Source organism: Squalius cephalus, assembly GCF_949319135.1.
Source record: "Squalius cephalus genome assembly, chromosome: 1".
Lineage (NCBI taxonomy): Eukaryota > Metazoa > Chordata > Actinopteri > Cypriniformes > Leuciscidae > Squalius > Squalius cephalus.
The window spans coordinates 69,385-81,582 of record NC_137122.1 but is presented as its reverse complement, the minus strand read 5'-3'; the positions used below and the strand labels follow the sequence as shown (position 1 = coordinate 81,582).

The window sequence follows — 12,198 nt, the reverse complement described above, 5'->3', positions numbered from 1 at the left end:
CGTCACACACACTGACGTCTATATGAGGAAGACACACACCGTCACACACACTGATGTCTACATGAGGAAGACACACACCGTCACACACACTGATGTCTATATGAGGAAGACACACACCGTCACACACACTGATGACTATATGAGGAAGACACACACCGTCACACACACTGATGTCTATATGAGGAAGACACACACCGTCACACACACTGATGTCTACATGAGGAAGACACACACCGTCACACACACTGATGACTATATGAGGAAGACACACACCGTCACACACACTGATGTCTACATGAGGAAGACACACACCGTCACACACACTGATGTCTACATGAGGAAGACACACACCGTCACACACACTGATGACTATATGAGGAAGACACACACCGTCACACACACACTGATGTCTACATGAGGAAGACACACACCGTCACACACACTGATGACTATATGAGGAAGACACACACCGTCACACACACTGATGTCTATATGAGGAAGACACACACCGTCACACACACTGATGTCTATATGAGGAAGACACACACCGTCACACACACTGATGTCTATATGAGGGTTTATTACACAGTTATTCTGACATATTTCACTGACAGAAGTTCAGATGTTATTAATGTAATGAAGAGAGAATAAGAGACTCTGTATCATCTCACTGTTACTGATTTATCATGAAGCTCAAAGCATTATGGGTAGAATCTCTCTACAGGCTTTTCTCATTCATCAACAGTTTCACTGATCCAGACCAAACCCTAAACCCCGGATAGAGCGGCTGAGTGAATGTGGTGTTCTCTGTGTGGATGAGGCTCATTGTGTCTCCGTCGACCCTGTAGAAGGACAGAGTTCCTGCACTGGGATCCACATACACTCCTACTCTACTGTGACCCAGATACACTCCTACTCTACTGCTGATGGGCTTTACAGGGAGATGAGTCACTATGCCATTGTGTATGATTGAGTAACCGATGGAAGAGCAGACCAAACTCCAGGACTGATCATTATATCCAAACACACACTCATTTCTGTTTCCCTTCCTGCAGATGCTCTTATATGACACTGATATATACGCAGTAACACGCCACTCAATCTCCCAGTAAGAGCGTCCTCTCACACTCTCTCTACACAACACCTGAGGAAAATAATCAAATCTGTCTGGATGATCAGGATACGGCTGAAACTCTAGGAAAGTGTTAGTAATCGCTTCGTTCTCCTCAGACAGACGGAGGAGTTTATTCACTGTGTTCGGATCCAGAGTGAAGAGCTGGAAATCTGATGGAGATAAAACACATCACAGTCAGGAATTATGAATCTGATCTTTTAATGTATCTGAACTCTTCATGCTCAGTATATCAGCAGTGTCTCAGTGCAGTTTAATCATCATTCACATGATCAACTCTAAAACTCTTCTGTCGTGTGTTCTTTCAGCTTCTCCAGGAAGAACATGAACACACTCAGTGAGTTTCTCTGCTTGTTTTCTGACTTACATTGAAGGAAGTCGCTCCTGGGAACAGTGACTGTGGAAATCAACAGACATGAAGAGTGTGATTATCATGTCAAGAGAAAGTGATCCTGCATCCATTGCTAACACATGCAGAAATCCCCCAACACAGGAGATATTTAGAGATGTCTCTGCTGTTTACTGAGCCCAGATCCTGACACAAACACTGTTGAGGGTTTGATATTACTGACACGTCACCATATCTGATTTGGCTTCTGTAGACATGAACTGAGCACAGATTTGATCAGAGGGAATATGGTTAATCATATTAATCATATACAAAGTAATCATATTGCTTTATAAGACTTGGATTAAACCTCTACCTCCTTTTTATTCTTTTTCAGAGAGACATCAGTTGATCAATACATGTCTGATGCTCAATCATTTTAATCATTCTACTGAAAGCCCCAAACCCCGGATAGAATGGCTGAGTGAATGTGGTCTGGACTGTGTGGATGAGCACAGTTGAAACATGTCCCTGGCAACATTCAAAAGACAGCTGAAAACCCATCTCTTCCGTGAGCACTTAACCTCATAAAAAAAATAAAAAATCTTTTCCTTTAAATCCTCGCTTATCGGGCTTATGCTACTCTGAACAATGCCTGCACTTGGTTTTTTGAGCACTTCTTGTGTTGTTTTTGCCTCTTCATGATGACTCGCGCCACAGAGCGCCATTTGCATAGTTTTATATTAAATTTACTACATTATATTTGTATCAAAGCGTCATTAATGTAGCCTATTTACTGACTTCACCCTGTGCTGCAAGATACATTTAGTTTTATATTTATTTACAGAAATCAGCTGCGTGGATGAAAATGATCAGATTTTCAGGTGAGATTCTCAATTAATTCAGTTAATGTACTTCCTGAGGTAAAGTGTTCATACTGCAGACTCAGCAACGATTGTATTTAATTGTAATTGAAAATTGAATTGCAACATAGTACAGGCATTATCTTAATTTCGTAATGTCCTTAAATATAACAATATTGCTGGCCATAAACTGAGAAAGTGCGCGTGTTCGATACCTCGAGTTGTAGACGCGGCGCTGCGCTTCTCGTCCGTGTGCGACTCCCTCAGTACCTGCCCTTATAAAACCAAATTTAATGTATTCAGCGTCGTATTTTCTCACCACACACTTCGAAGCTTTTCCCTACACAGGTCTGTCTCCCACATCTGCTTTTCTTTTCAGAAAACAATTAACGATATTACAGTAACGTAATGTTACTGCGTCTGATCAACGTTCAATCTGATATGATTGGTGTTGTGATATTTAAACCTAAATTTGCTTTTAGATAATGCATTTTGACTTGACTTGAGTGTTTTTGATCATATAAATTCATAAGAACAATTAGATAATTAGAAAATAACAAGATTTGTAAATTAAAAAATAAATGAAAATTAATTTGGGGGTTGTCTACCACTTCCTTATGGTTTGTTGGTCTTAAGGGCCCACATCAACTGAGCCCATAATCACTCATTTGTGATTTGCGCCCCTCCCATAAAAAATGAAAATGCAATATTATTCTGCTTTAATCGCCCCTATCTTCAGTTGAGATGTTCAGAACTGCACCATATTTCATGTGTATGATTAACTTGACATCCTCTGGGGGTATGCTAAGTTTCGTAGAATTTCATCCATGGGGGGTATAAAATAAATTCATTTATGTGCACATTTAGTGACTGTACACTCATCGGCCTGTAGATGGTGGTGTTGAGCGAAGGGTTGCTGGTTTAGGATGATACTGTCACACACACACATGCAGGAATACAAACAAACGCAAGCATGCACACACACTGACATCCACACGCACAGACACACACCCATACACACACATACAAATCCACATGCACAGACACACACACACAAACACACACGCGCACACATGTACGCACACATACATACACGCACAGACACACACACACACAGACACACACATACACAAACACACACACATACACACACACACAGACAGACATGCACATACTACTACTTTTTTTAGGTATATACATAAACACGCAATACAGCCAAATTGCTCCACGTCATTTCTTTTTGTGGAAAGCCAGTGCAGGCCTGAGCGGCGGTCATATTTTGTACCGCCATGCGGTACATCTAGTTATGAGAATTTCTGTGAATACATGAAAGCCACATTTAGTTCTAATTATTAAAATCATAAAAATGCATCATTGATGTTTGGTTTTAAATGCTGATATCACAAAATCATATCTCTTAAATTCTTAAAAACATATTGTCATTAGATATTCATTCAACTTTTGGAATCAATAGGATCAGCAGTATTTAAATGTGATTTTAACAGTAAATATCAAAAGTTTCCTTCATGTTCACAAATGCATTGTTGTCATAAATAGTGTCTACTTAAAGTCACAGAGTATGGGGATTTAATGTCAGATATACAGGTTTAAATTATTGGCTTAAAGCACATTCAACTCATTCAAGTATGTGCAATAAGACAAGCTGACAACAGAGAATACGGTGAGTTGTGTTGTCTGTAATATTGCTGTCATGATGTGGGGAACTAATTCATACAGTATATTAAGCTTTAATCTGCTAAAATATTGAATCTGTTCTCATCTTTCTCATTTTATCATTGAACAGCCTGGTCCCATTGTTAATACGTAGATATTAATACGTAATTTTCAGAGACACAAAAATGTAAGTTTTTTGTACATGTGGATAGATGCTAAAATGTACAATGTGGACGTATCTGCAACATTTAAACGTAGTGTAACCAAGACATTTTTGCCTTACGGTACATTCACACGGGGCGTCAGCGTCAACGCTTGACGGAAGGCGTCGCTGAAGTTTGGCACTGACGCCATGGTCATAGCAGCGTCAGCCAATGAAATTAGACAGGAACTCACCAACGGCCTCTGCCACCTCCTTCCACGCCTGGTCTCTCCGGTATGAATCCCGGTACATAAAAAGTGATTGGTCATAAAGGACCGGGTGATTGCCCACCGCAATAATTAGTTTCTCCTCCATTTTAAAATTTATCCTCAATTTGCTGCTCTTGAACAGGATGAACGTGATGAACGTGATTGGCTGCCGCCTGGCTACTGTATTTGCATAGAGCGATCCTGATTGGCTGACGCTTCTGTCTGTGGCGCTTCACTGGCGTTGCTCGCGGCAGAAGTTGAAAAATTCTCAACTTCTGCCGCGAGCAACGCCAGTGAAGCGCCGCCGACGGATCCACAATTCTTTTCGGCAACGCTTGACGTCACCCATTCAAAGTCAATGGGAAGCGTTGACGCTGACGCCCCGTGTGAACGTACCGTTACGGTGCGTGTCCACTACAGCGGCAAAAGTCCGCTCAGTGCCGCTGGTAACGCTGTAACGTCTCCGCTTTGGGGTGTGTCTGTTGCGAGTGTGTTTAATCTAAGTTTTTTACAACACACACACAGTATAATCATTAGAGATTCACGCGATTACATTTAGAAATAGACAAGCTTTGTTTCCAAATGCACCAAGCAAAGATATCCTTTCAATTGTATAAACTTTTATAAAACCAGCCAATATAATTACAATAAACACATCCAAAATGAAATATTTAACATATATAACAACTGCAAAGCGTCTAATTTTTAAACAAAATGATTTACGCACTAAATGCAGCATAAACTCCGTCACAATTTGCATATTTTTTTAAATCTCAAGACAGACGTCACATCCCGAACCGAACAGCAATTGGTTGCCAACCGCGTTTTTCGCTTGATATTTGCATAAAGTCGAGAACTGCCCAACCTTTTGACGCTCTCGGTCGCTCTCAACGCTTTCTCCGGTCCGCTGTCAATCCCAAAATGCACTGCGCGAGCGTGAAGCTCGACTTCCATAGGAATGAATTGAAAACGCTCGCTCCGCTCCGCTCGCACCGTGCCAGTGGACACGCACCGTTATTCTCCTTATTCGCGGCTCCACCCTGTGTTCGCGTTGTCGCGAGACTTCGTGGCATCACGAGACTTGACAGAGTGTTGCGTCACTTTCCTTTAAATACGGCCGCGCGCTGTTGTTTGGTATGTGTGTGCGCGAGCCGGTGTGTTGAGCTGCTGCAGGTAGGCATTTAGCCGTTTAAACATTCTATTAATTAAACTGCTGGTTTAACTATTATGTATGCCAACCTTTTAGATTGCCTCTACCTTTTCAAATGACTGCTGTTGAGTGACTTAATGATACAGGAACTGGTGAGTTTGTCACTGTTTGTTATACGGTGCTAAAAGTGTGTTGTATGTGTATATGGTTCTGTTAGCCGGTGCTGGCGCTGGCTGTACTTTAATCATACTGAGTCTGACTATATATATACATTTTGTGGCTATTTAAATGAGCAATACATTAATTAATCTTGTTGTTGAATATTGAATTATGAAGTCAACTACTCTTTGATTCTGAAATGTATTTTGAAGCTATTTATTGATATTGTCTATTTATAAGAGTATTCTTGCTGATTGTTAAATTATTTATATTGCTATATGCAGTATTTATATTGAATCATGTACATGATAAAACAAACAAACTGAGACTGATTATGTGAGACTGATTATGATAATATGATGACTTTATTATATTATGATTATGGTGATATAGTTGTGATGCTTGGAACCAGAGTGATGTATTAATTGGTCCTGTTTTGTACAGGCCAGGTTCTGTGCATTGATGGCGAGCCACTAGGCCCAAACCTGATGCTTCGGAGTGCATACACCCACCGGTGTGGTAGGAACATGGGCGTCGGAACCATTTTTTAAGATCAATGATATTGGATCCACTCACTTTTACCGTCTCTAATTCAGCGCATTTGTCTGTCCGCTTTTCAGAGCGCCGTCAGTCAAATCCATTCCACTTGAGGAATTAAAATAAATATATGTTTTAATTAAAATTAATAAATTAAACTCCATTTCCGCTGAATCGCTACATTATATTTCTCAACAAGCCGCAACTGACGAAAGTAACCGCCCGTTGTACCTTTCCAGTCAAATATTGCGTTGCAAACATCAATAACAGCTTTAAGTTGTCATTGCTGGCAGATGACCGTATTTTAGGGGGATAATCCACGGATAGCTGTGCATTTAATGCACGACGTGAAGGCAAAGAACCGCCCGACGTTAAGTGGAGTTTAGTTTACTTGTTTAATTAAAAGGCACCAGAATGAAATGGTATTTACTCCAGTAAAATTTTTCTGGGGGAGGACCCACCTACTTTTTTTTTTCTTCCGACGCCAATGGGTAGGAAGCACTGCAGCTGCTAATTTTGACACTTGCGCACACACACTCTGAGACATTTTCACACACCTTGGACATTTTACAAATCTACACATTGGTACTGATCTTATGAACTGCTCCATCATGGACTTCTTGGACTCTGCCTGTCTCGAGGGCTGTGTGTTTTGAACTGCTGCGGCTTCAAGCACCTTTTTATGATTGAGAGAATTCTGAGATTGTTGTATGCTCATTAATAACTTTGAACTGAATACTTATGTGCATGTGTAAATATTGTAAATACTTGTTGTCCTATATGTAATACATATATACACAGGGTTGGAGAGTAACGGAATACATGTAACGGCGTTATGTAATCAGGATACAAAAATCCAGTAACTGTAATCCGTTACAGTTACGTCAAAAAACGTAGTAATCAGATTATAGTTACATTTTGAAAAAAGGGGGAATATTTTCAGGATTACAATGGTTTCATTTAAAACTAAATAAATCAGTATTTTGGCATAATAACACTATATTAAGCGCTGCTTGTTTATACAGTAGTTCCTGGTTCTGTTGCCAGTAATGACTCACTTGTGCCACGCGCTGGTGCATGTGCAAATAACAGCTGTCTACAATCTCCTCAGACGCAGATTGAATCACTGCTGCTAGTAGAAACGATGCTGCCCGCGGGTAAAATCGCTTTTAATTCATGGAAATTCCGCTGCTATTTTGTAGAAATTAGGAGAGTAGCTTTTTTAGTACCCAAAATGTCCTTTCTTAATCTTTTCTCACGTAACGGGATGTTCGCTGTCTAGGTAACGTAGGGGAACTCCCACTGCCAACGCCCCAAGTTCAGTCAGGCAAATTAAGAAAGATCACGGCTTTAGTCTAAGTGTAAGATGGCGGCGCGCGCAGACGCAGCGGCTTTTAGCTCTCGGTTTCAGTGTTTTGTTTTTGTAATGCTATGGTTGTTTATGTGTGTAAGAGGGAATATGAGAGAGATAAAACATTCCTACACCCTAGCGATGCTGAGAAAAGTGGGATTCTCATCTCGGGTTGATATCACATTGGAGTTCCAGCGGCGTCACAACACTCCGCTGGGTATAGCGAGATCGCCGGGCTCACCCTGGATTGTTGTCGGGTCTGTGAGACGGCGGAGGCGGCGCAGAGAGCGGAGGCAGAAGCGAGGCTGCAGGGGCGGTCTATTAGTTCGACTAAGGAAACAGCCCTTCAAACCCCCACTGCCAAACATCTTCCTTACAAACGCCAGGTCTATCGTCAATAAAACTGACGAACTGGAGTTACTAACAGCAGACAACCAAAATATCAGGAACTGCAGTGTGATGATTGTCACGGAAACCTGGCTTCACCCGCTCATCCCGGACTCGGCCGTTCAGCTAACCAGCCGCTGCATGCACCGATTTGACAGGACAATAAGCTCCGGTAAGAGCAAAGGAGGGGGGCTTTGTATCTATGTTCATTTGGATTGGTGTACTAGTAGCAGAGTCATACATACACAGTGCACACCGGACTTAGAAGTAATGACTGTACAATGTAGACCTTTTTACATGCCCAGAGAGCTCACAACAGTGATTATAGCTGCCGTGTACATTCCACCTAATGCTAATGTTAGCACAGCGCTCTCTCAGCTATATATCATTATAAATAAACAAATGCAGGCTCATTCAGAGGGAGCTTTCATTGTGGCAGGGGACTTCAATCAAGCCTGCCTCAAGTCTGTGCTTCCTAACTTTGTTCAGTATGTACTAGGGATGTCCCGATCCGATCACATGATCGGAAATCGGGCCCGATCACGTGTTTTCAGACTCGATCGGAATCGGACGTTACCTCCCGATCAGGACTCGGATATATATATTCTCATTATTTTTTAACACATCAATATTTATGCGGTGGCACAGAGTTACGCCGGTTTCACACTGCACGCGTTAGTAAGCAGCGCAGGAGCAGTGCGTATGGTGAGCAGGAGCAGGACACGCGCGTTTTGCTTTCACACTTTGTCACGCGCGGCTGAACCGCGGGTTGTGTAGGCTACAGACAGAGTACTCCATAATGGATAAGTTGGCATTGCTTTTTTTCGTTTTCAAATACATTTAAGAGAAAAGACTTGTCAAGAAGCTTATTTTATTAATAATTTCATTTATATAACTTTTGTTTCATCTTTGATTTTATTGTTATGGCAACAAGTTTGTTTTTGGACATTTGTTTTCTTTTTAAATTGCTGTTGGTCATTTGATTGACTGTTTAAAACACATTAGATATCATCAATGCACTTTTTGGATAAAACTGCGGTGTATTTTGGCCATGATCAATGTATTGTCACTTTAATTCAGCAAAAGCGGCGCAGCAAAAATAGACTCGGCGCCGAAACGATCGCGGCACTGCTGCTCTGCTCTACTACGCACTGCCGCGCCGCCTCTGCGCGCGGTGTGAATGCTCTAAAGCCTGGTTTAATCTGGTAACATGGGCGGCGAAAAAAAATACGCGCTGCACGCTCTGCTAACAGTGCAGTGTGAAACCGGCGTAAGAGTTAGGAGTGTAGTTCCTAAAAGCACATTACTGGCTTTGCAAACACTGCAGCACTTTTATTTTTTATTTGTTTACATGCCTGCCGGGTATTTTAAGTTGAGGTGCTATTTGTTTATATATTAGACTTTTTTTATATTTACTGTTGCACTAAAGTCCAAAAGTGAAGAATTTATGTATTACTTGATTGTTCAAGCTACCTCACAGAAGTGCTCTGTTTGTTAACAGAGTTGTTGAATGTTAAAATAAGGTGAATTAAATAAAAAATAAGGAACATCCTGGATCTGTTTTTTCGCTCTTCTTTATTCTTTTTTTATGTATTATTAAGTATCGGATCGGGACTCGGTATCGGCAGATACTCAAAATCAAATGACTCGGACTCGGACTCGAGGGTAAAAAAACCTGATCGGGACATCCCTAGTATGTACGGTGCTCAACCAGGGGGAATAACATACTTGATCACGTCTATTCCAACTTGAAGCAAGCCTTCAGGACAGTACCCCTCCCACACTTGGGCATGTCGGACCATCTTTCACTGTTCCTGGTCCCTGCATACACTCCCCTTAGGAGAAAATCAAAACCTGCCATAAAGAACGTTCAAACCTGGCCTGATGGAGCACTCTCTCAGCTCCAAGATTGCTTTGAGCGTACAGAGTGGAGCATATTTGAGCAACTCGATTTACAGGAGGGCACAGAGACTGTACTGTTTTACATAAAAAGCTGTACTGATAATGTCACAGTGGAGAAGCGCATCCGGACTTATCCTAACCAAAAACATTGGATGACCTCGAACGTCCGGACACTCCTGAGAAACCGTAACTATGATTTCAAAATGGGTGATAAAGAACAGTACAGGTTGGCGAGGGCAGAGCTGCGGAGAGGCATTAAAGCTGCTAAGTCAGCCTACAAAAGGAAAGTGGAAGAACATCTCGCCAATAATAACTCAAGGATGGTGTGGCAGGGGCTACAGAGCATTACCAACTACAAAGGACCCTCACCTGTCGCTACCATCACCGATGTATCACTGGCTGAGGAATTGAATATTTTCTTTTCCCGCTTCGAGAGTGAGGCACCACACACAGCAGCGCGTTCACCACAGACCTTCAGTTACAGCTCACTCACGCTCCAGGAGCATCAGGTGAGGCAGGTGTTGAAGACTGTGAACACAAATAAAGCAGCTGGTCCGGATGGGGTACTTGGTAAAGTACTCTTTGCCTGTGCCGACCAGCTAGTGGGAGTTTTGACTAGGCTGTTCAACCTTTCACTGTCACAGGCTACCATCCCTCAGTGCCTGAAGTCATCTACCATCATACCTGTTCCAAAGTCCTCGGTTCCAAAGTGTCTAAATGACTATAGACCTATCGCTTTAACATCAGTCGTTATGAAATGCTTTGAGAGGCTCATCTTGCAGCACATCAAGTCATGGCTTCCCCCAAACTTAGATCCATATCAGTTCGCATACAGAGAAAACAGATCGACGGAGGATGCCATCAATACAGCTCTATATACAGCACTTAGCCACCTGGAGCAGCCAGGGAGTTATGTCAAGGCTGTTTATAGATTACAGCTCCGCATTTAACACCACTAGCCGCGTTTCCACTGTCGGGCCAGTGCGAGCCAGGGCTTTAATCGGGCCGTGCCGGGCTAATAGCCTCGGGCTAAAAGCACTAGGCCTGCGTTTCCACTGTCGGGCCAGAAGCTCCACAGCGCTTCATTAAAACACGCCCGTAACACGCCTCTCTGGAACAACGTCACACTAACCCATCATTTCACCAACAAATGGAAGTTTTATCAGAAAACTAATCAGAAATCACTGGAAACAGCGTTGAAAACAAACATGATAAAAGCGGCCGTTTGCTGGCATTTTTGTTGTTTACTTGAATATTTAAAACCCAAGCATCGATGTTTTACCTCAGGTTTACAATAAAACGTGATACATTGATCATAATGAATGAATTTATGTCAAAACTGCACATTAGTCACTCAGAAATAAATTACCGTTAGGTCTATTTCACAAAAGAAAGAGGACACGCTTACTTCTTCAGTCGCGTCTGTTTCTGTTTATTTGGTAGTTACAGGACATAATACATCACATTTAGAAAGAATGATAATTTCTACAAATATATGCCACCAAAAATACGACCTGAGGAGCTTTAGCACTCTCTCGACTCCCATACAGATATTTTCAGTCAGAGAAACAGAGGAAGCTCCCGAAAAAAAAAAGTTGCTTTATTTTATGATAGTCCGGTATAAAGAGACGAGACCTAATTTAGGCTACTGACAGATAAAATTATGATTGGTCTGATTTCTTCAAGCGTTCACTGTTTTTTTACTATGCGTATCTTCAAGCGTTTACTATGTTTACTATGGTAATGTTAGCGCGCATAGTCTTTTGCATCACAAACAGAAGGCATTCAAACATGAACGCGAGTTAAATTATTTTAAAAGTCTTTAATGCTGACAGAATCATCCGGCGCTGCCGTCTCCCGACTAAGGTGAACTCCTCCTCTGTTCGTAACCACTCCTCTAGCCCGAGCTGGCCCGCTTTGGCCCAAGGTATTCGACGGGCCAGAAATCCTGGCCGTTGGCCCTGAGCAAGCCCCGATCAAGCCCCGGAAGTGACAGTGGAAACGCGACTGGCCCTGGCACGCACTAGCACGGCCCGGCCCTGGCCCGACAGTGGAAACGCGGCTATTGTTCCTGATATCCTAGAGGATAAGCTGACCACCATCGCTATCCCCCCTTCCATTTGTGCTTGGATTAAGAACTTCTTGACTGACCGCCCTCAAACGGTTAAGGTAGGCACCACCTGCTCCTCTACCCTGTCTCTCAGCACAGGCTCTCCCCAGGGCTGTGTGCTGAGTCCTTTTCTGTATTCCCTGTATACGTATGACTGTACATCTATACACTCCTCAAATACCATCATTAAATTT

General features: G+C 42.3%; 1 protein-coding gene and 1 long non-coding RNA gene across 4 annotated transcripts in view; one reads left to right on the top strand and one right to left on the bottom strand.

The window, feature by feature from the left end:
• Positions 1 to 555: 555 nt before the first annotated feature.
• Positions 556 to 12,198, bottom strand: part of LOC307169465 (stonustoxin subunit beta-like) — a 47,783-nt gene continuing 36,140 nt past the window's right edge. Inside the window, exons 6-7 of one of the 3 annotated variants that reach the window (XM_079890126.1) lie at positions 1,500 to 1,529; positions 556 to 1,284 (exon numbers count right to left, since the gene is read on the bottom strand). In XM_079890126.1, the coding sequence (XP_079746252.1) occupies positions 719 to 1,284; positions 1,500 to 1,529 (596 nt within the window). In that variant the 3' untranslated portion in view covers positions 556 to 718. The remainder of the gene's footprint in view (positions 1,285 to 1,499; positions 1,530 to 12,198) is intronic. The other 2 variants (XM_079890125.1, XM_079890127.1) reach the window with 2 other exon arrangements.
• LOC307172169 lies at positions 5,547 to 6,220 on the top strand. The gene is made up of 3 exons (XR_013823669.1): positions 5,547 to 5,581; positions 5,655 to 5,710; positions 6,162 to 6,220. It is a non-coding gene; the product is annotated as an uncharacterized lncRNA (long non-coding RNA).